We start from the raw sequence: 23,852 nt of genomic DNA, 5'->3' as shown, positions 1-23,852 counted from the left end.
CTGCCTTCTTATGACTTCTAATGACCCAGAAAAGGGCTTCTAAGTCAGATCCAGAATTCAGCGTCATTTTACTAGCCCACAGCTCCTTAAAAAATGCCACAACAGGGGATACAAACTTTTAACACACTTTATTTAAGGGCCAAACAAGGCAGCATTTGGACAGTTAAGAAAGGCACCTCATTGAAAATAATACATCACAGTGTTGTAGACTGATCCCAGTCATAGGATTTGAGGATGGAAAGGACAGTCTTTGGATAATGTTGCTTAGGACACTTGCTCATTGATTAAAAAGAGTCCTTTCACATGATGTGGATGGAGGAAGGCAAGAGCACAGGACTGTGGCGTATGCTGGGTGGCTGCCGAGGGCTCACCCGTGAGGGCAGGTGGGCTGGTAAATCAGTGGTGAGTATGGAAGGGAGGGACACCAGCCTGCCCCATGACTCCAGTAAGCCGGATTTGTTGAGACGCCGCCCCCAGGAACACATTCCATGTCTATTGCACGTGGGGAGATGACGTTCTGATTTCATGGTATGGGTAACCAGGATTAGTAATCAACTCCTGCCCTGTTCCAAGCTATGGGTCAGACAGGACAACAGTGTGATTTCCCGCATTCCTGGGCTGGCATGAGGTTCTGATCAAAGCTGAGGTCTCAGGGCACTGAGACCTGTCCAGTTGTCACCAGTCCAAAGTAAATGAAAGCATGATTCCTTAGAAATAATATTGCATCTCCTTGTTTCTATTTATACCCTCCAATCAAGTGTTTTAAAAAATTAATTTTCCCCTTTGCTTATGCTTTTAAGAGTTCTACTCCACGTAAATGAAACTGCTTCATGGCAACACAGCTCCTCTCCCCCGCTTGGGCCCTCACCGCTCCTCTGTCCCCATCCTTACCCTGACCGCCCCTCCCTCTGCCCAGCACCTAAGAGCAGGGATCATGCCGTGGGGTGATGAGTAGTGGTGCAGTCCCGCCTGGCCTTCTGTTACTAGGCTGAAATAAAGAGGAGACAAGAGAAAACAAAATGCATTTTTAAAAACCAAGTAACCATCAGAGAAGGTTGGCATGCACACCCCAGTAACCAAATGCATTAAACACTGGACATTTCTCTGCCAGGTGAAAGCTCTCATGCCTGCTGAGGTTAAGGCTCTGGAATTAAGCAAAGCAAAAATTGAATTCTACCCACCCCCAAGAGGACATATGCACCCCCGACGACCTTCCCTTTCCCATTGGCAGCCCAAATATCACATGTATATGTGTGCACGTGTGAATGCACACAGACAAATATTTGAGCACAGATCATGCACACGCTATCAGCAATCATTCAAGGACCTCAACTTTGAGGCCAAGTGCCTGCAACTGTCCCCCGTCAAAGGGGAGTCAACTCTAAGATTCATGAGGCCACCTCACCCAGAGAAGCAGCCCAGATCCCTGCAGACACAGCAGACAGTTTTGGTTTCACTCCCTTTCCTTGTCCATTCTCAGAAATCATGTGCTTCCCAGAAACATCCCATGCCAGGCTGGGTTTCCGTTAAGAATGGGTGGAGTTAGTCTCCAACCAGGGAAACAAGGCAGAGCAGAGCCAGCAGACACTCACTTGAAGCAGACAGAGAGGGACACAGGTGGCCACGTACCGCAGCCAGTTTCCAGGCGGACAGAGGACAAGCCCTCTGGTGGTCTCACAGACAGCAGGAGAGCTCAGGTCAGGTGGGGGCTGGGCACTTCCGAGGCCACTGCACTGAGTCAGCAGAGTACCCTGGGCAGGTGGCATTATTTACTGGACCTGTCACTGACTTTTTAATGGTTTTTCCAGAGCCTGCTGTTTTTGTGGTCCCTCATAGCAGTCTATTAATTCCTCCGTTTGCCACAGATCAAACCAGAGACCAAAAGGCACAGTGTGGATCTCAAGAGATGCCTAAGAGCCGGGAGCCGAGGTTAGGAAGAAAAGCTGGTTACGGCCATAGGTGATCTTATTTTGGGGGTGGTCCTTTCTTGGGGAGACTGTGGCCACCACCGTCATGACATAAGGGGTGAAGGACTAGATATGGAAGGGAGAGGGCTGAGTTCAAAAGGGATATATGTGACTTCATATCCTGTAGAGACTGGGCTTGAATAAATGCTAATCAACATGATCCCCAAATGATCCTCAAATCACCGTTTGTTCACACTTGCAAACAGAGCAAACATTGAAAATAAAGACAAATCTATCCTGCTGTCTTTGGGGAAGTGGACTGGCTGCTCTCAGATGCCTAGCCTGGATGTTCAGAAGACAGTCTGAATTCAAGAGGACCTTTCACCTGGTTTAATTCTTTGGCATCAATTTAGTATTCAACACAGGTGCCGAATGATTCCTACTTTATAGAACCATGGGGCAGATCACAAAAATAATTCAACTTGGCCAGGCTCTTTCTATGGTGATACCCTCTCCCAGTAATTTCTGGAATCTATAAAGTAAGTGCCTTTTCATTCCTGTTTAGGGGGAAAAAATTAATGATCCCTTTCCACAATGACTCATTGACTTTTCATTATGGGTGAGAAAACAAGTGGAATTTCTGGCCAACAGGCTGCCATCAGGAACTGTAGCCCTGCCTGACTGCATGTGACCCAGGACTTCTAATTAGCTGCTGGAGATGGAAAAATACCCAGGAACTTGTCTGCCTGGCGGATACTTGAGTTAGTTTATTTTGGTTGAAAATAAAGTGAAGTGAAGTGAAGTCGCTCAGTTGTGTCTGACTCTTTGCAACCCCATGGACTGTAGCCTACCAGGCTCCTCTGTCCATGGGATTTTCCAGGCAACAGTCCTAGAGTGGATTGCCATTTCCTTCTCCAGGGGATATTCCCAACCCAGGGATCGAACCCGGGTCTCCTGCATTGTAGACAGATGCTTTACCGTCTGAGCCACCAGGGAAGTCGAAAATAAAGAGTACGGCTAAAGAAGTAAACAGTCTCGCCTACAATTTAAGAAGTATAAGAGTGTACACATACTTATACTTACACACGTGTGTGCACGTGCACGCACATACACACCACACACACACACAGATGAGATGAGACTTGCGCACACACCAAAGGTACATGAAGCAAGTGCTTTTTTAATCAATACATCAAATGATATTCTTGCTGGCCTGAGGAAGCTTCCCTCTGCCTACTCTGCCATTCCCACCCACTCGTTCAACAGGGAAAGGAAGAAGAAAGAAGTTCCTTTTTGGACCCAACATTAAATAAACATAACCAAGTCTTTACATGTGGCTTTGGAGAATGCTGCTAGGATGCTTGCAAACACGACGTCAGGGGTCTGGGACGCATCGATGGCGGAGTGGATCCCCCGTTTACTGTAGTACTCCACCAGCGGGGTGGTTTGAGTGTGGTAGGCTTCCAGGCGGATTTTCAAGGCCTTCTTATTATCATCTGATCGGCGGATCAACGGTTCCCCAGTGATCTGAGAAGAAGAAGAGGGCAATGAAAGGCTGGGACTCAGCAAGGTCTCCTAATCCAAGGCCAGATGCAGATCTGAGATGCTGTCTGATCCCAAAGTCCATCACAGGGAGAGACAGACAATCTAGACCTCCTTCAATAGAGAACTATGAAGACCTTCACTATTCCCAGCAAGCTGGTCCCAGGAGCAGACCACCTGGTCCAGAGAAATCGGGGAGCCTGAAATAGCAACTGCAAGAACAGGGCTGAGGGAGGCGATGGGCAATGTCTTTATCTCATAGCTGGTGCTCAGGCTGTTCAGCTTCCACGACAAACACTTGGAGGGTGAGAAACAAGAAAGAGAGGCCCCTGAGACCAGGAGAATACATCAAAATCAGAGCTGCAGTAGAAATTACGATCTTAACTGCTTCAGTTTTTTACCAGGCCATCAACGTTCTAAACGTGGCAAGTGGGGTGGGGGGTGCTGAGTGATAGCACTGCAGATCTGAAATGCGACAGAGCTGACAGATGGCTTTGCAACCTGTGTGACCTGATGAACTTGTCTCATTTGATAAGGTTAAGTCCAGGAAATTCATTCTGTTGTGGCCTGCATGTTCTAAAACAGACTAAATGAACTATTTATGCAAATATTTCAGTGACTATGTATGAGACCCTCCCTTTTACATCTGCAAACAACTGAAGACTGTCATAGGAACTTGGCAGTGTTAACCTGGCCAAGCCCTTCTGGAATCTGCAGGGCACAGTAGAGTCATTAGAGAGAGGATATTCTTCTGAAGTGGGGCTGGTCAACAAACCTCTCTTCAGTCCTGTCCTCCCAACCCTGGCTTTAATTCAGGCTTCCAAGCAGCCTTCTCCTCCTGATTAGGTCACCACTGAGGTTCCCATGATGCCAGGAAGGGGCTGCTCTGGACAAAACAGGTACAAACTGGGCACCATCAAGTAGCTGGCACTGGTGGCTACCTCAAGGTCAAACAGTAAGTCACCTGGAGGGACACTCTAAAGACGAGCCACAGTCCATGTGATTTACGTGACAGTGATACTTCTCATAGTTTAATGATGGTGGGAGGAACAGAGGGAAGATGAGAAGAACAAAAGGAAGAAAAAGTGAAGAAAGAAAGAGTAAAGAAAGAAAAGGACGTTTCCCGTCCTCAATTTACATACATCATCTTTCATGGGTTCCTTTGGGGGATTGAACTCCTCGTGGTAGGAGCGGCCACTCTGGGGGTGAATCAGTCTGCAAGACAGCAAATGAACGTCAATCAGGCCGCTGGAACTCCAGGGGTCTCCAAGACCACAGGCACAGAGAAGCTGGATGCAACGACTTTAATCCAGCAGAGAAACCAGTTACAGGCATCCCTTGCTTAGGAAAGTAACTGGGCATATACCAGAGCGAGTATCTTTTCTCTTTTGACCCAACATTAAAATAAGTGTCTGTCTGGCTGGAGGCTGGCATGACAGCCTGTGGGCTGTGTGTCCCATAGGTCTCACACAGCCACCCATGTATTCACCTGTTCATTCAACAAGTGCTGACTAACTGCCTAGTCCAGTTCAGGTCTTGAGCTGAATCCAGGGGCTACAGAGAAGTGAGTCAAGATCCCTGGTCACAAAGAGTGCTTAATGTAGAGAGGGAGACAAATGTGGAAATAAGTAACTACAGTAGATGTGGTAATCCTTTAACAGAGACTTGGACAACGTGCCATGGGGCATGGGGGACAGAGGACAGAGAGACTACCCTTATTTTCTAACCTACTTTGGGTAAAAAACAAGAAAGGCGCTATAGGAAAAAACACGTGCTATGGACGCAGATGTCACCAGACAACGCCGCACACCTCTGACCACAGAGACACAGACAGCCCAGCCATCAGAGGGCAATGCTCAAGGTGTCAAGAAAACTGACACATTAAGTCACAGAACAAAGAGCTCAAGAAGCAGCTTTTATCTGGCACGGGATATGTAGCTGGCAGCTGCATCTCTGCCATGTCCCCTTAAGCAATAAGCCCACGCCCCTGACTGGCAGTGGCCACACCACAGGAGCCCCGAAACCTAAGAAGGGAAGGAGGCAGGCCAAATGCTGCTCCGCGGCTGGGGCCCTCTCAAATTCCCGTGGTCTCCCAATTCTATGCCAACCAAGATCTGCTTATTTAACCGATGCTGCTCTCTTCATGAAGTCTGTTAGACCAGAGCTTCCCAACATTTTCTACCTCTTGGCAGGCACAGAAAGTACTCAGCGTGCTTGGTCTGGTGGCAGAGGGGGTCAGTATTTCAACACATCAGTTGGGAAAGTCTGAGTCAGACTTCTGAAGCCACACAAATTTGCAAAATGTGGCACTGTGTTTCCATGACAGCATAATTTTGGGGGGCCAAGGGGTCCATTTATAGAATAAGGTGGTCAGGGGACAAGTGACTGCAATCACACAGCCCAAGGTTGAGCCTTTCTTTGAGTTGCTGGAGGGGTTCCTCTGGTGCATTCACTGGAAATGATGCCCACTGGGAGACCCAGAGAGAGGAAGAGCAGGAGCTGGGGCTCGACTACAGCTTTCTCTTTGGGAAGGGCTGGGGGCATGAGATGGGGACCATGTTTTTTTTTTTTTTTCTGGCTGAACCTCGAAGGATGTGGGATCTTAGTTCCTCAACCGGGATCTGAACCCATGCCCCCAAGCATGAAGTCTTAACCACTGGACCACCAGGGAAGTCCCTGGACCATGTTTCATCACCTTCTGAATAGCACAGGGCATACAGCAGCCAGGCAGCAACAAACACAACTCTCTCCTCTCCATGTCTCTACATCAGCTCTCGCTCACTCTCAGATTCCCTCAGCCCTCCAGTTACATATAAATACACTGCTCCTTCTCCACCCTCAAATATCATTTTAAGAAGAATGCAAGACTCATTTTTTAGAAGGGAAAAGAAATCAATCTCCAAGTTCTTAAAATGGGACTGGTCTCAAGGACCAAAGTACCAAAACAGCTCTTAGACCCACTGAGCCTGGCCTGGAGGTGAAGATGTGGGGGGACCAGGCTGGGATGCTACAGCCACTGCTGCCTTGGCTGAGATACTTCAGACACCTGCGTTCTCATCCACAGAATGGCAACGGCACAAGACATAAGAAACCAATGAAACCAGAGAGCCAACACTGAACAGGTTAAACAAAACCCACCAGCCATACTTATGGCAAGGAATAAAATAATCACCCATAAAATTATTAGAAGTGAGGCCTGAGCCAATTCAATCTTATCATGTCAGATAAGATCCATATTAAACTGGTTAGTTCCTGACTCTTTTTCTGGCAACCATCAGCACAGTGGACGATGAGGCAGAAAGCAGGCTTTTGGTGCCTGTTCTGCCACTGACATACGTACAAATGGACTTGGAAAAGCACTTTCACACAGTCTGACCTGTTCTGTTTCCTCCTCTGTGAGGAGAGCACTCACTTCCAAACCGAGAGACTGAGCCTTCCCTCTTTCGCCCTCTACAATTGTGTAGTTTGTTTTCAGAATCTCTCGGTTCCCCACCAGCCAACTTCAGCCTCGTCACTCCACAGGTGGATCACACGAGGCTCCTTGGTGGGGTCCTTGTCTGTTTCTTCTTTCCCTCAACTGAGCCTGTATCCCAGGACCAAGCCAATATTATTACAATGCTGTATCGGCCACAGCACCTAGTGGCTTAAGAACATCCCATGACTCCTGACTCAGGCAGGTCTACCCTCTCTGCTCCTTGGCAGACCTTGCAGCTTCCCAACCTCTCTCATTCTACCATCCAGCCTCCCAGGCCATTTCTCCAGCTCTGGACATTCTTGCCTCTACTTCCTTCTGGGAAAACCTCAATAAAATCCTCTCTACCCAGGAAGGTCAAGTCTCACTTTATGCCTCTCTCCTAGCCAGCCTTCCCTCTCTGCCCACAGGCTCTCTTACTGGACTCCTATTGCACTAAACAGCCCACGTTTCATGTAGGGTTTGTGGACACTCTGAGGTCAGAGATGGGCACTGGTATATCCTCTCTTGGTCCCTTGCTCCCAGAGCTGTGCTGTGCACAAAGCAGGCACTTAGGAAGCTGGGCCAATCAGATCAAAGGTCCCTTGTGTCATCTAGTTCTGTTAACATTTACTTTGCAATGTCTGGGACCCCAGCCCTGGTGATGTCCCTTCCTAACAACCCTACTGCTTCTTGGACTGTATCAACTTTGCCTACTCTGTGCCAGTGCAAAGAAACAAAAAATCTGCACTGAAGGAGCCTATGCAATAGCTGGAAATATGAAACCTGGACATTTGAAAAGGAAATTAATACAAGGTGCATTCCCCTGTATCCAACACCACCTTCCAGAACACATCTAACACTTATTCTGCTGCCTGAGGCTCTCCTTAAAGACACGAACTGCAGACACACGGGGGAAAATGCTCAACCTCATTAGGAAATCAAAGTAGTACATTTATAATAAAAAAAATCATGTCCCCCTTAATTACTAACTTACATGTACTACAATGGTCAGAGCATCAGTTTGCCAGTAGACAACTAGTAGAAACACAAATATACAACAACTAGGGAATAATGAAGTAAATGATGGTTCATCTACTGTGAAACAACATGCAGCAATGAAGAATAATGGTCACAGGAGGCTGGTTCAAGATGGAAAGCTGACCACCTTCCTGAGATTCCATTAAAATGACTAAAGGGGGACTTCCCTGGCGGTCCAGTGGTTAAGACTTTGCCTTCCAAAGAGGGGGCTTGGTTTCCATCCCTGGCAGGGGAGCTAAGATTCCACATGCCTTGTGGCCAAAAACCAAAATATAAAACAGAAACAATATTGTAACAAATTCAATAAAAGACTTTAAAAATGGTCCACATTAAAAAAAAAAAAAACCCAGGTTTAAAAATAAAGTGTACTATTGGTACAGTAATAGACAGATGAATTTTTAAAAAAAAAATAAAATGACTAAGGGATAAAAATAAGATATGGTCTATAATAAAGATAAGAATGGGAGGGTCTATTAGTAGTTGGAAGCTTCCCGAGTATCTCTGGAAGGCAGCACAAAGCAGATGTAGAGTGTCGGTGAAAGGGTTAAGTAAACTGTAGCCTGGAGCAACGGCACTCTTTAAGAGCCACTCGCACTCTTTAAGAGGCACTCTTTAAGAGCCACTCGTCAGAAGCTGAAGCGTTTCTGTGTTCAATGTTAACCCCTATAGAGAAGTCAGCACTTTAAAACAAAACACACAAATAAATTAGTGTTTTTTGCTAAGCTGGCTGTACCGTGAACAAAATTTCTTCAATTTTCTAAACTCTGTGAAGATGGTCCTACTATTTTTATAAGAAATAAAAAGCCTACAGCAAGGTATGGCAACTCCAACTGAAATCAAACTTAAAAAGCACTGAAATGGAGATACACATGTAAGGAATTTAGTATTTCTTAAGCACCCATGTCAGCAAGGTTCTGAACTATGCACAACAAGCTATCTATCATGCACAACCGTTCCTTGAAGCAGGTACTATTACCCCCATGCAACATAAGGATACAGCCTTAGAGAGGTTAAGAAACTTGCCTAGGGTCAGAGTTAAAAGGTGACAGGACTGAGCTGCTGCTGGACTTTGGATCCCTTGCTCTTCTTTCCACATCCCCATCCCATGTCACCAAATAAGATCAATCCCCCTGGAAACGGCACTAAGCTTCATGGCTGGGATTAGGCCAGAGCAGTTCCTGTGGTCTGCCAAAGCTCTGATGAAGCATGAAAAGAAGGGACCTTCAGGAGACAAATACCTTCCTGTGATTCTCCGGATGAGCAGAGAGTCTGGGATGCTGAATTCAATCACAGAATCAAGCTTCTCTTTCCTCTTCTCCATGAGGTCATCAAGCTGTAAAAAGAGCATGTGGCCCACCTAAGCTACCAGAGCTTGATAAGACCCATTTCCCTCAAAGGAATAAAGAGATAAAGGACCAGGATTTGCTTTCCTGGCTTGGTGTTACAAAACCAAGTCACTCACCATTTCTGCCTGCCTCACGGTCCGAGGGAAGCCATCCAGAAGAAAACCATTTTTGCATGGAGGGGTCTCCAAATTCTTTTCAATGAGCTCCAAGACCATTTCATCACTCACCTGGAAGTCAAGAACAAAACAGTTGTTGGGGTTATATCCATTAACTAGGTGGCAATAGCCCAACTCCAGGGTTATTTAAGTCTGTGTCTGTATAGCCTGATTACTAAACAGGTTCTTGACCCCAAAGAAGCAAAAATCAGAGCAACTATGGAGTGGCTCCCTTTGGAAGATTCAGTTTCATGATTATTTCTGTGCTTGCCACACACACATTCTCTTCCCTTGAGACTCTCCTGTGTCCCAGTAATCAGGGAGAGGAAAGAGGATTCCAGGATTCCATCTAGAGACCTCCAAGTCTTAGGTCCCGAAGGCCTCTCTGGCTATTAGTCAGAGTCCTAACCATCAAATAACAGCTTCTCGGCAATTAGCTGTCCTCCAGACACAAGAAAGTGAGGGTACACAGCTGAGAGACCACTTGAGGGAGGCTCCAGGAGAGAATGAGCGTTGACCAAAATGTCAAAAGGCACCAACTTAACCTGTTTCACAATTTTGATTAGGCTAACAGTAAAGGGACCCAGGCCACCTTGGACAGGAAGCAACAGAGAAGTTTACTGACCTGACAAGACTGGGTCAGAACCAAGGAGCCAGCCCAACGGCCTCTGAGCCTCTCTGAAAACTCTAGTGAGGACCCTCTTTGGCTTTCAAAAGCTGGAAGAAAAGCTCCCTGCCAGTGTTAAAGTGAAGGCTGCCCATTTTGGTAGCTAACGCTCTTATCTCCTGGGACCAGCTGTGAACTTGGGGACAAAGTATAAGCTCTACGACTAAGTGAAGGCTGGAGGTAAGTAATCTCATTGCCACATCCCATTTTGTTCTCAGTACAGGATCTTCTATCAAGGTCCAAAGTCCAAAATACCCAGCTCTCAGGAGTGACTGACGGCCTCACTCACATGAAGGGCAGGCCAGAAGTAAAGGGGCAGTGGGCGCGTCAGCAGAGCTAGCCCAGATCCACAATCTCAAAGCCTGACAGGAGGTTAACTCAGCCCAGCACCTGCCCTAACCAACATACTGAGATATGAAGACCAGAGGCCCAAGCACAAAACGATTCTTCCCAAGACCAAATCCCAGAAAAACTCAGTTACAATTAAGCTCTGGCACCTAGGTGGTGCTGGTGGTAAAGAATCCGCCTGCCAATGCAGGAGACATAAGAGATGGGGGTTCGATCCCGGGGATGCGAAGATTCCCTGGAGGAGGGGATGGCAATTGATTCCAGTATTCTTGCCTGGAGAACTCCATGGACAGAGGAGTCTGGCAGGCTACAGTCCATATGGTCGCACAGAGTCAGATACTGCTGAAGCAACTTAGCACACACACCAACCAAAACGATCTAGTGGATAACAAACTGTACTTCTCCTATCAGATCAACTGGGCTAAAAACAAGAGAAAATGCTATTATATTCTCCAAATAAGAAGGATACTTTTGTTAACTGCCAAGCAACCCCTCTGTTAAGAGACACAGAAGAGAGTCACAAAAGTAAGTAAAAGCACCCTGTGCCTTCTTGAGTCCTCTCTTGAAGGACCCTTGAGTTCTGGTCTAGGGATGTCAATTTTGTTTCTGGCTCTAAAAACTAGGGTTGTATTACAAAATACGCCAGCACAAAGGAACTTCAAGAATACTGTGAATAAAATCAGTGCCATAAATTCAGAATGAACCAAGCAGACTTGCTAATGTAAAAGTTCATATAATCTTCCAGTTTGTTAAAACACCCCACAGCACAGGGCTGTCTGACAGAACTTTCTACAATGATTAAAATGTTCTATCTCGGGGCTTCCCTGGTGGCTCAGTGATCTGCCTGAACGAATCTGCCTGACAATGTAGAAGACAGGTTCGATCCCTGATCCGGGAGGATCCCACATGCTGCAGGTCAACTAAGCCCATGTGCCACAACTACTGAGCCTGTGCTCTAGAGCCCAGGAGCCACAACTACTGAGCCCACGTGCCGCAAATACTGTGGCGCTCATGCTCAACCACAAGAGAAGCCACCGAAACAAGGAGCCTGCACACCGCAACGAGAGTAGCTCCCACTCGCCACAACTAGAGGAAAGCCTGTGCAGCAATGACGATGCAGCACACCCGAAAATACAGAAATACAATTATAAATATTAAAAAGTTCTATATCTGTATTGGATAGCAAAACCCTGAAATGTGGCAAGTGAAGCTGAGAAAGTTAATTTTAAATTAAAATGAATTTCAATAGCTGCACGTGGCTGGTGGTCACCCTGGCGGGGCAGACCTGGACTGAGGAAGATCAACATTCATTGGTCCCACCGAACCTACCAGCTTCCCGGCATCCATAGTCGCCTTCAGCTTCTTTCCCAGCTCTGAGCCGGAAGCCACCATGGCCCTCAGCATGTCTCCGGTAGCCAAATGGCAGACACAGAAGTTTTTAGCCAATTTGGGTGCCTGTGGAGGGCAGGACAAAACACGGGATACGGTTAACAGTGCAGGCCTTGGAGTTTGACTGCCGGGGTGTGAAGCTGACTCTGCCACTTTCTGGGTGTGTGCAGAAATGCCAATTTCCTCACCTGTAACAGGGATAAAACTACCTTATGTTATATTCTAACCCATGATTATAGGGTTGCAGGAAGAATTACATGAGATAATACATGGAAGCACTTGCAACAGTGCACCTAACACAGGAAACTGTCATAAATATCAGCTATTATCGCTGCTTTCACTAGACACACTAGTGACACTTAAGCCTCAGCTTCCCCATTATGAATGGGAATAGAAACAGACAGTTGCTCTGAAGTTTAAATGAGTTCACGTATATAAAGCACTTGGCACAATGCCTGGCATGTAACATGCTGAATGAATATTTGCCAAAGGAATGGATGTGTGGATGTCAAGTACTGTGGTCACTAGTGTGGGAGGCGGCTGGGGCCAGATGCAGAAGTCTTCCCCGGGCAGACTTGGCCTTCCCCTTCCCTGTCACCAGGTAGCTGCATTACCTGCGCCAAATCACTTAACCTCTCAAGAGGCACAGTTTTCTAATCTGTTTAAAATGAAAGTACAAAAAAAATAAAAAATAAAATAAAATGAAAGTACAAAGGCTCCATCTCAAAAGGTAGCAGTGAGCATCAGATGAGCTATGTATGAAGACCACCTGACAAGCAGTGGGGCTTCCCAAGTGGTGCTGTGGTAAAGAACCCGCCTGCCAGTGCAGGAGACATAAGAGATGTGAGTTTGATCCCTGGGTCGGGAAGATCCCCTGAAGAGGAAACGGCAACCCACTCCAGTATTTTTGCCTGGAGAATCCCATGGGCAGAGGACCCTGGCAGACTACATTCCATAGGATTGTGGAGTCAGACACGACTGAAGCGACTTAGAACAGCACAGCACCTGGCAAAGTAAGCTCTTGGTAGTTCTAGTAGGCAGGACAGCCTTTTGGTTAACAGCATGGGCTGCAGAGTCAAACTGCCTGGGTTTCAGACACCAGGTCCACCAAGCCTGGATATGTGACTTGAGAAAAACTGTATCACTTCTGTAAATTTTAAATTTCCTCTAGGTAAAATGGAGATGGTACTATCATCTCCTGTATCACTGGATTGATGAGAGATTATGAAGGATCACTGTAAGCGTTCAGGAAGCATCAACTGTTACTGTGACCCTTGCCTTAATTCCATGTTCACTCATACGCCTCTTCCTAGAACCTCGCTGGGAGCCAGCGAAACAGATGAATAGGAGACACAGACTCTGTCCTGTATGAGCTCACAGTTCAGTAGACTACACAACTGAATGAATACCAAAAGAGGAAGAGACCCTGGACAGTTCTACGTTGGTTTCGCAGAGGCAAAAAAGAATGTAGAATTCAAAAGGAATAGAATCAGTTCAAAAGCCTAACACTTACCTTTCTGGTTCAACTGTTATAGAAAATAAGTAGGGTGGGGACCTTGTTCAAACTAGTTGGTTGGGAGTTTTCTCAGATGCACATGATAAAAGCCAAATAGGGTTCAGTGTAACAAGTGCTGATTTGTGAGTCACGGACTGATTCAGCTCAAGCAAAGAACTGATTTCCGAGCAAAACAGAATCCAGGTGAGGTGTTAAAAACAGCACTTTAGAAAAGCAATGAAAGTCAGGCCCCTCTGGCAATGGAAAGTCTCTGGTCTTTTGGGCTGGCACAGCGGCCACAAAACCAGAAAGCTGTGCTTTTCTGGCGATCTTTCTTCTTGGTTGTTGAAATTAACTTGGGTGGAAAATTTGGAGGTCACGCCTCTTCCAAGGGAGAGACTAACCAAAACACCAGCGAAGCGCTGTCAGCACAGAACCTAACCATCCTATTTTTATCACCCCAAACCACAGGACACTTTTGTCCTGTTCCAGGCGACTGGACTCTGCAGCTCTGTGGAACAACACTCTCAGAGGGAAGGGGTGACACGGAGGAAGACTAACTCCTTCATTTTTTGCTGGCTGCACAGGAATCATTGTGGTGGGCTGCAAAGAGCATGAACCGAGGAGTCAGACAGATCTGCATATGAACCTGGCGGCCCCCAAAAGCTGGATGACCTTTGGCTAGTTACTTAACGTCTCAGAATCTGTTTCCTCACCAGTTAAATGGGGGATGATGTCTACTTCACAGGGCTGTTGTGAGGATAAAATGAAATAAAGTACCCAAAACATCAGACACACTCTGTGCGTGTGTGTGCACTCACTCAGTTGTGTCTGACTCTATGCGACCCCCAGGCGGATTCTTTACCAGTGCGCCACCTGGGAAGCCCCAGACACTGTAGGCATTCAGTAATTAGAAGGCCTCCTTCATGGTCTTCATTTCTTACACTATTCTTTAATTGCAAACTATAGAAGAACCCTAATGAAATGGCTGTATTATATTCCCCTGACTTCACGCTTATACTTTAAAGCAACGCTTTTCCTACTCCAAACCACCTAAGGGTGCTGCTAAAATACAGATTCTAATTTAGTAGGGTGGGGCCTGAGCATCCGATTTTAAACACGCCACAGGACTGGCTATGCTGCTGACCCCTGGGCCATATTCTGCTGTGGCTGAGGCCCTGAGCCACATGTCTCACTAGCCAAGGGCCACTTTTGAGCCCAAGAAATAGGCACCCCACCTGTGTGAGAAACCTGTGGTTGGGGAAGGTGTAGGTCAGAAAGGCTCAAACTGTTAGGATGGGAGGCTGCACGGTGGGGCTGCTGCTGCTGCTAAGTCGCTTCAGTTGTGTCCGACTCTGTTCGACCCCATAGACGGCAGCCCACCAGGCTCCCCCGTCCCCACTCTTCAACTTCAGTGTGTTACCACAATCATCTAGGGCACGTGCTAAAAATACAAAGTCTGGCCCCTCTTTAAAGTGTATGATTGAGCGACTTTCAGACCTGTTATGGGGACTTGATAAGATTATATATCCACAAAATAATTCAGCACAGTGCCCGACAACTAGGGAAATAAAGGGAAACTGATAGTCAAGATAGTCAAGATTTGATTTAATCAAGATCACTTGTCTTCTAGGGGGCTTCCCAGGTGGCTCAGTGGTAAAGAATCCACCTGCTAATGCAGGAGACGTAAGAGACACGGGTTTGATCCCTGCGTTGGGAAGATCCCATGGAGGAGGAAATGGCAACTCCTCCAGTACTCCTGCCTGGAAAATTCCATGGACAGAGGAGTCTGGTGGGCTACACTCCACAGTGTTGCAAAGAGTCGGCCTGAGTGACTGAGCACACACACTTGTTTTCTCACCTCACAATCGTCATCCGTGCAGTCTTTCCCACTTTCACCTCCAGTGCCTCTGCACATACAGTTGCAATCATCTAAAATACTGTTGGACGCGCCACCCACCCCGCAAACCACACACACATTCAGAAGCCTCAACGTTCCCCTAAGCAACGAGGGAGAAGTTCTAATAGCTTAGTAGTGTGCTCCATGCCCTCCCCAACCAACTTCCTTTACCTCCCAAGCTACTCAAATTTGTCCCCACAAGCCCCCTACCTGGATGCCCTGCACCACTGCTGACAGCTGCTCTATGTTTGATTTCCAAATACATAAGCCTCTCCAAGGACCTCAACTCAAGCTCCTCTCTATGCAGGAATACCCTCTCCCTTCCCCTTACTGGTCCAAGTTCTACCCTCTCCCTTCTAGAGTCAACTTCTGAGCATCTCTCCCCCACCAAAAACCTCCCCAACTGTCCTTTCTTCCTCTGAGAAGGAATCATCAGCTAACTCGGTGTTTGCAAGATGCCAAGCAATTTTCCCATGCACTGTTTTACAGTATGTATAATACGTAACTGGAGAAGGAAATGGCACCCCACTCCAGTATTCTTGCCTGGGAAATCCCATGGACAGAGGAGCCTGGCGGGCTACCGTCCATGGGGTTGCAAAGACTTAGACATGACTTAGCAACTAAACCACATTAATACATAACAAATACAGGAGGTAGTAACTAGTTTTATCTGTGTTTTACAAATGAAATTCAGAGGCTAAGTTGACCCAAATTGCAAAGTTAGTAACAGCAGATCTGGTAACTGGTCTCAAGACTGTCAAGCCCTAGCTCTTATCCATGACACTAAATAGGCTTCTTTACCCTGCAGCTCTAGCAAGGAACTTACCTAACAAAACATGCCACCACCACCCCCAAAGCCTTAGTGGCTGTCCTTGGGGAAGGTGTGTATGTGTGTGTGTGTGGAAGGGAGTGCAAGAAGCCTTCACAGTGCTGGCAATGTTCTGTTTCTTGATATGGGTACAAGCTACACAAGTGTGTTCACATGTGAAAATTCATCAAGCCGCCCTCTTAAGATGTCTGCACCTTTCTCTGTGTGTATTATACTTAAAGTCATTTAAGAGCACAGAAACCTGCGTTTGAATTTCAGCTGTACCTTTTAACTGACCATGTAACCTCAGGTTAGTGATTCTTTGAGACTATTTCTTCATCTATAAATTGGGTGTATCAGTGGGTAAGTAGGAGAAAGAATGGAACATTCTTCACTGGGAGGTTAGGAGGAAGAATAGAAGATTCTCAACAAATCATAAGTGAAAGTGGCTCAGTCATGTCCGACTCTTTGCGACCCCATGGACTATACAGTCCATGGAATTGTCCAGGCCAGAATACTGGAGTGGGTAGCCTTTCCCTTCTCCAGGGTATCTTCCCAACCCAGGGATTGAACCCAGGTCTCTCACATTACAAGCAGATTCTTTACCAGCTGAGCCACAAGGGAAGCCCAAGAATACTGGAGTGGGTCACCTATCCCTTCTCCAGCAGATCTTCCCGAAACCAGGAATTGAACTGGGGTCTCCTGCATTACAGGCAGATTCTTTACCAACTGAGCTATCAGGGAAGCCCTCAACAAATCACAGTCCTTGTTCTAACCCTGAACTATCTGAGCAGTTGTCAGTCACTCATCAGTACTTCCCCTGTGGTACTCTGCACTAGTAAGTACTGCCTACATGTATGTTGGTTTCTGCTCCTACATTTAAGACTGCAAGCAACAGGATGCTAATGCTGTTCAAGAAATCAGTCACACGTTCAAATCCTATCTTCGCTACTTTACCTATGTCCTAGGGCAAGATACAGACTGGGCCTCAGTTTATCAGTAAAAAGGCAAAGATAACAACAGGACCTTCCTCCAAGGGCTGAAAGATTAAATCAGATGACATTAAATCTGGATTAAAAGGATTAAATCTCTGGCTGGGGGGGGGGGGTGGTGGAGATGGGGGGGAATACGGGGAGTCTGTCACAGAACCCAGGAAAGGGTGACTATTTTGCGATACTACACCCTCTTGAGGGCTACCCTGCAGCTCTAGCAAGGAACTTACCTAAGAAAACATGCACAGGGTAGGAGACAAATCTAACCCAGGGCAGCAGAAAGAGCAGGAGCTCCAGAGTCATTCAGATGCAAGAGCAGCCAGTTACTTGCCCCGTAACCTAGAGAACAAGCTATTTGGGCTTTAGTTTCTCTATCTGTAAAAGGGGGAATAGGAACGTGGGTCTCACTGAGTTTGCTTCTGCACTGGGTTAGTGCACAGACATAACTGACCAAGCCTGATCTGCAAGACAGCAGCTGACAGCCTACACGTGCTGGCCGTGAAGAGCCGGTGTCAGCTGGACACATGGAAGAAACTATGAGAGGGGTTAGCAGAGGAAAACAGGAAACACACTGTGGTTTTGGCCGCACCCTAAGAACATCCAACCCCAAAAGGGAGACAGGGAAATAAGGTTATTTAAACAAAACAACAAACCCACGAGGTCCAGATATTTTAGACATTATTATGGAGAAAGCAATGGCAACCCACTCCAGTACTCTTGCCTGGAAAATCCCATGGACGGAGGAGCCTGGGAGGCTGCAGTCCATGGGATCACGAAGAGTCAGACACGACTGAGTGACTTCACTTTCACTTTCATGCATTGGAGAAGGAAATGGCAACCCACTCCAGTGTTCTTGCCTGGAGGATCCCAGGGACCTCGGAGCCTGGTGGGCTGCCGTCTGTGGGGTCTCACAGAGTCGGACACGACTGAAGTGACTTAGCAGCAGCAGCAGCATGCTGATGCAAAAGCAGGCAGCTTAAAAATGTTTACCTATTTCAGTTAAAACTAACTTTTAAAAGGAAACAATTATTTCAGCCATGCCAACATTAAATACCTAAGATACTGAGTTTATACAGGTGTAAAAGGAAGCACCAGTGGGAAGAAAAAAATTACTGAGTAGGTACTAGGCACTAACCCAAGGTACAGGACAACCTGTAAATTGAAAGAGACTTGAGGGACTTCCCCAGTGGTCCAGCAGCTGACTCCAAGCTCCCTATGCAGGGGGCTCGGTGTTCAACCCTCAGTCAGGGAATGAGATCCCACATGCTGCAACTAAAGATCGAAGATGCTGCGAGTGGCCACTAAGATCCAGTGCAGTCAAATAAATACATAAACACTTAAAAAAAAAACTAATAAAAAATGAGACTTGAAATGCAAATGAATAGAAACATAAACATTTACTCCTACTATTTATTTTTTATGGAATATTATGTTTTTCTACAAAAAAGAATGTCTTTTAGATACACACTGAAATATTTACAAATGAAATGTTACAGTATCTGGGAGCTTCTTTAAAATCATTTGTGAAGGGAGACCAGATGGGGAAGGAATGGCCACCAGCTGATGGTAGCTGGGCCTGGACGTGTACCTGGGGGCTCATTACACCATCCTGTCATCTTTTGCGCATTCAAACTCTTCATAATTAAAAGCTGGGGTGTGTCTGCAGGCTACAAGCTGCTGCAGGCTGCCACTCTGCAACCTCTGATTTATGAAGTTTTAATTCCTTAAAACTACAACTGCCAGTATCCCTATGGTTCCCAATACCTTAAGAAAGGTGTACAGAGGTTAAGCAACTTGTGTAAATTTTACCCTTTCAAGTCCCAGCTAAAGTCACATCTCCCTGACTTCCATAAGGCCTTCTCTGACCAACTCTCATCATATATACACCCCTGTAAGTCAGCTCACAAGTAGAATTTCCCTCAAAACTTCCTGAGTACATCACCCTTTACACTGAGCTACAACTGAGTTGGGGGTTGAGGGAATGTATTATCAATTAAGATGAGTGAGTCAACAATTAGTGAACACCTACTATGCGCCTGGTTGTCATCTAGGTGTGCTTTACACACACATAATTTTCCAGTATCCTTGTTAACTTTTGGTCTAGAGGGACAAGGACCTTCTCCGTCTTGTTTACTGTTCTATCTCCAATGTCTGGTGCTCAAGAAATGCTGACCGCATAAGCATTATCCCCATTTTTCAGCTGACAGCAGTGAGGCCTAGAAGTTACAAGTCTGTTAAACTGTCAAGCCCTTGCCTCAGCACTGAGATTGGCTGCCCATTTCACAACCACTGAAATTATTAACTTCAATATGAACCAAGGGGAAAAAAAAATCAATGCATTTGAGTTACCTTGTTTATCTTGGTCACTCACAGCAGAAGTCCATAGAGTTTGGGATTAAATATACCTAGCCACAGGTTACCTAATAACTGAGGGTGGCAGAAACAGGAAAGAGGAACCTTCTGTATGAAAGGACAAGGGGATTAGGCTAACTGTGAGCCTCAAGGGCAAATCGGCTCTGCCTACAGAGAGAAAAGGGAAAGTGGTCTTTCTTGACTGAGTGCATGCGTGCTCAGTTATGTTCAACTCTTTGCAATTCCATGGTCTGCAGCCCACCAGGTCCTCTGTCCATGGGGATTTTCAGGCAAGAATACTGCAGTGGGTTGCCATTCCCTTCTCCGCAGGATCATTCCCACCCAAGGATCACTGGCAGGCAGATTCTCTACCATTGAGCCATTTCGGAAGCTTTTCTTGACCTAGTAGCCAGAGCCAAAAAGCAAAGTCACAGGAATGAACTGAATCCTCCCAGACTCCCCTTCTCGGCATCATCCATATCTAGTAACCTCATCAAGTGCCAAGTAATGTGCTGGGTGTCACAAGAGTTCCAAGAAAGAGTAAGACAAATTGTCTGCCCAGACTTTGTAATCTTTGCAAGGACTAGGAATAGAAGAGGGGGCACAGAGCAGCATCCAGAACCTCATTTCCTTAGGAGCTCAGATTTTCAGGAATTCTCTCTTTAGACCCTAACAACCAGCAAAATCCTGAGGTCTGGGAGGGGCGGGGGCAATTCCAGGAGGATAATAACCCAATCTATGGGCTTCCAGGAGAAGGCAGTGGCACCCCACTCCAGTACTCTTGCTTGGAAAATCCCATGGACGGAGGAGCCTGGGAGGCTGCAGTCCATGGGGTCGCTAAGGGTCTGACACGACTGAGCGACTTCACTTTCCCTTTTCACTTTCGTGCATTGGAGAAGGAAATGGCAACCCACTCCAGTGTTCTTGCCTGGAGGATCCCAGGGACCTCGGAGCCTGGTGGGCTGCCGTCTGTGGGGTCTCACAGAGTCGGACACGACTGAAGTGACTTAGCAGCAGCAGCAGCATGCTGATGCAAAAGCAGGCAGCTTAAAAATGTTTACCTATTTCAGTTAAAACTAACTTTTAAAAGGAAACAATTATTTCAGCCATGCCAACATTAAATACCTAAGATACTGAGTTTATACAGGTGTAAAAGGAAGCACCAGTGGGAAGAAAAAAATTACTGAGTAGGTACTAGGCACTAACCCAAGGTACAGGACAACCTGTAAATTGAAAGAGACTTGAGGGACTTCCCCAGTGGTCCAGCAGCTGACTCCAAGCTCCCTATGCAGGGGGCTCGGTGTTCAACCCTCAGTCAGGGAATGAGATCCCACATGCTGCAACTAAAGATCGAAGATGCTGCGAGTGGCCACTAAGATCCAGTGCAGTCAAATAAATACATAAACACTTAAAAAAAAAACTAATAAAAAATGAGACTTGAAATGCAAATGAATAGAAACATAAACATTTACTCCTACTATTTATTTTTTATGGAATATTATGTTTTTCTACAAAAAAGAATGTCTTTTAGATACACACTGAAATATTTACAAATGAAATGTTACAGTATCTGGGAGCTTCTTTAAAATCATTTGTGAAGGGAGACCAGATGGGGAAGGAATGGCCACCAGCTGATGGTAGCTGGGCCTGGACGTGTACCTGGGGGCTCATTACACCATCCTGTCATCTTTTGTGTATTCAAACTCTTCATAATTAAAAGCTGGGGTGTGTCTGCAGGCTACAAGCTGCTGCAGGCTGCCACTCTGCAACCTCTGATTTATGAACAGTTTTAATTCCTTAAAACTACAACTGCCAGTATCCCTATGGTTCCCAATACCTTAAGAAAGGTGTACAGAGGTTAAGCAACTTGTGTAAATTTTACCCTTTCAAGTCCCAGCTAAAGTCACATCTCCCTGACTTCCATAAGGCCTTCTCTGACCAACTCTCATCATATATACACCCTTGTAAGTCAGCTCACAAGTAGAATTTCCCTCAAAACTTCCTGAGTACATCACCCTTTACACTGAGCTACAACTGAGTTGGGGGTTGAGGGAATGTATTATCAATTAAGATGAGTGAGTCAACAATTAGTGAACACCTACTATGCGCCTGGTTGTCATCTAGGTGTGCTTTACACACACAATTTTCCAGTATCCTTGTTAACTTTTGGTCTAGAGGGACAAGGACCTTCTCCGTCTTGTTTACTGTTCTATCTCCAATGTCTGGTGCTCAAGAAATGCTGACCGCATAAGCATTATCCCCATTTTTCAGCTGACAGCAGTGAGGCCTAGAAGTTACAAGTCTGTTAAACTGTCAAGCCCTTGCCTCAGCACTGAGATTGGCTGCCCATTTCACAACCACTGAAATTATTAACCTCAATATGGACCAAGGGGAAAAAAAAATCAATGCATTTGAGTTACCTTGTTTATCTTGGTCACTCACAGCAGAAGTCCATAGAGTTTGGGATTAAATATACCTAGCCACAGGTTACCTAATAACTGAGGGTGGCAGAAACAGGAGAGGAACCTTCCGTATGAAAGGACAAGGGGATTAGGCTAACTGTGAGCCTCAAGGGCAAATCGGCTCTGCCTACAGAGAGAAAAGGGAAAGTGGTCTTTCTTGACTGAGTGCATGCGTGCTCAGTTATGTTCAACTCTTTGCAATTCCATGGTCTGCAGCCCACCAGGTCCTGTCCATGGGGATTTTCAGGCAAGAATACTGCAGTGGGTTGCCATTCCCTTCTCCGCAGGATCATTCCCACCCAAGGATCACTGGCAGGCAGATTCTCTACCATTGAGCCATTTCGGAAGCTTTTCTTGACCTAGTAGCCAGAGCCAAAAAGCAAAGTCACAGGAATGAACTGAATCCTCCCAGACTCCCCTTCTCAGCATCATCCATATCTAGTAAACTCATCAAGTGCCAAGTAATGTGCTGGGTGTCACAAGAGTTCCAAGAAAGAGTAAGACAAATTGTCTGTAATCTTTGCAAGGACTAGGACTAGAAGAGGGGGCACAGAGCAGCATCCAGAACCTCATTTCCTTAAGAGCTCAGATTTTCAGGAATTCTCTCTTTAGACCCTAACAACCAGCAAAATCCTGAGGTCTGGGAGGGGCGGGGGCAATTCCAGGAGGATAATAACCCAATCTATGGGCTTCCAGGAGAAGGCAGTGGCACCCCACTCCAGTACTCTTGCTTGGAAAATCCCATGGACGGAGGAGCCTGGGAGGCTGCAGTCCATGGGGTCGCTAAGGGTCTGACACGACTGAGCGACTTCACTTTCCCTTTTCACTTTCGTGCATTGGAGAAGGAAATGGCAACCCACTCCAGTGTTCTTGCCTGGAGGATCCCAGGGACCGCGGAGCCTGGTGGGCTGCCGTCTGTGGGGTCTCACAGAGTCGGACACGACTTAAGTGACTTAGCAGCAGCAGCATGGGCTTCCAAATTCTGAGATCATAAATCTCATCCCTGATCTATGGGCCCATTATGTCCCAGGTGCCAAGAGAGGCCTCACAGTCAGCAGAAGGTGACCTCACTCCAATCACGCAGAACCTTGAGGTTCCAGGCTCCTTGAGGTCAATTTTACTAACTTGGGAAAGTCATCTGACCTCTCCAGGCCGCTTTTCTTACCTGTACATTGAGGTACCCTCTCCTATCCACCTAACTTGGCTCAGACAGGTCATATCACTTCTCTGAGCAGTTCTCCTTATCAGCAGCATACTACAGCTGGCGCTTTCCCCCACGTCCGGGAGATGCTCCTCCGCCTTCAGACATTAGTCAATACCAGAAACGTGCCCCTACCGCGAGTGCCTGGAACGTAACCCTAGAACGTAATCTACTGTCAAATCGCACTGAATCTAGGGTCCCTGTCTCCAACTCGGGTTCCGATCTACATGTCTCAGTCCAGGGCTCACACTTACCCTTCAAATCTTCTCAGCTTCTAAACCCTAAAGGAATCTACTCAGTCCTTTGATCCCCTAACCCAGCACCTCAGGCCTGGGGCACTCAAGAACTCTAACTCAGACTCCCTCGACCTCCAACTTGGACCCTCCCCAAAACACCTGCCAGAACCCCAAACGCCAGCCAGGGAACCCCCCGTCCAGGCCTCAGCCCGCGCGGCCTGAGTCTGGGGCGAACCGGACCTTCGGCCGCCCTGACCTTGAAGTTTCACGAGCTCCACCGACAAGCCCGGCTCAGCAGCTCACCTGGGTACCCTTGCCGGCTCCGGGCGGCCCTAAGAGCACGGCCCGGACGCCTTTAGGAGACTCCGGGACCGGTTCGGCCGCAGGCACGTTGGGAGCCATGGCCGCCAAAACCTCGCACTGCTCAACCCGCCCGCACACCTCTCAGATCCAGCGCTTCCAGGCCAGCGCGCCACGCACGCCACGCACGCCTCGCTCGCCGCTCACACTGGTCCGTTGCCATGTCTGTCAGTCCGCTCCGCCCGCCCCTGAGCGCGACG

General features: G+C 46.9%; 1 protein-coding gene across 3 annotated transcripts; it reads right to left on the bottom strand.

The window, feature by feature from the left end:
• Positions 1-109: 109 nt before the first annotated feature.
• Positions 110-23,758, bottom strand: AK2 (adenylate kinase 2). Of its 3 annotated transcripts, XM_027516694.1 has the most exons (7): positions 23,596-23,758; positions 11,787-11,912; positions 9,404-9,514; positions 9,180-9,274; positions 4,592-4,664; positions 3,239-3,434; positions 110-988 (listed from the first exon to the last, which is right to left on the bottom strand). In XM_027516694.1, exons 1-7 carry the CDS (start codon positions 23,692-23,694, stop codon positions 984-986), a joined length of 705 nt encoding a protein of 234 aa, XP_027372495.1. In that variant the 5' UTR covers positions 23,695-23,758; the 3' UTR covers positions 110-983. The 3 variants fall into 3 exon arrangements, with proteins under 3 accessions (XP_027372495.1, XP_027372485.1, XP_027372503.1); XM_027516684.1 differs by having other exon boundaries at positions 110-3,434; XM_027516702.1 differs by lacking the exons at positions 110-988; positions 3,239-3,434; positions 9,180-9,274 and having other exon boundaries at positions 4,593-4,664; positions 23,596-23,757.
• Between the last annotated feature and the right edge of the window lie 94 nt (positions 23,759-23,852).

The sequence above is a fragment of the Bos indicus x Bos taurus genome, chromosome 2, assembly GCF_003369695.1.
Source record: "Bos indicus x Bos taurus breed Angus x Brahman F1 hybrid chromosome 2, Bos_hybrid_MaternalHap_v2.0, whole genome shotgun sequence".
NCBI classification, from domain to species: Eukaryota; Metazoa; Chordata; class Mammalia; order Artiodactyla; family Bovidae; genus Bos; species Bos indicus x Bos taurus.
Note: the sequence above shows the minus strand (reverse complement) of the source record. Positions and strands in the feature narration are given on the sequence as shown.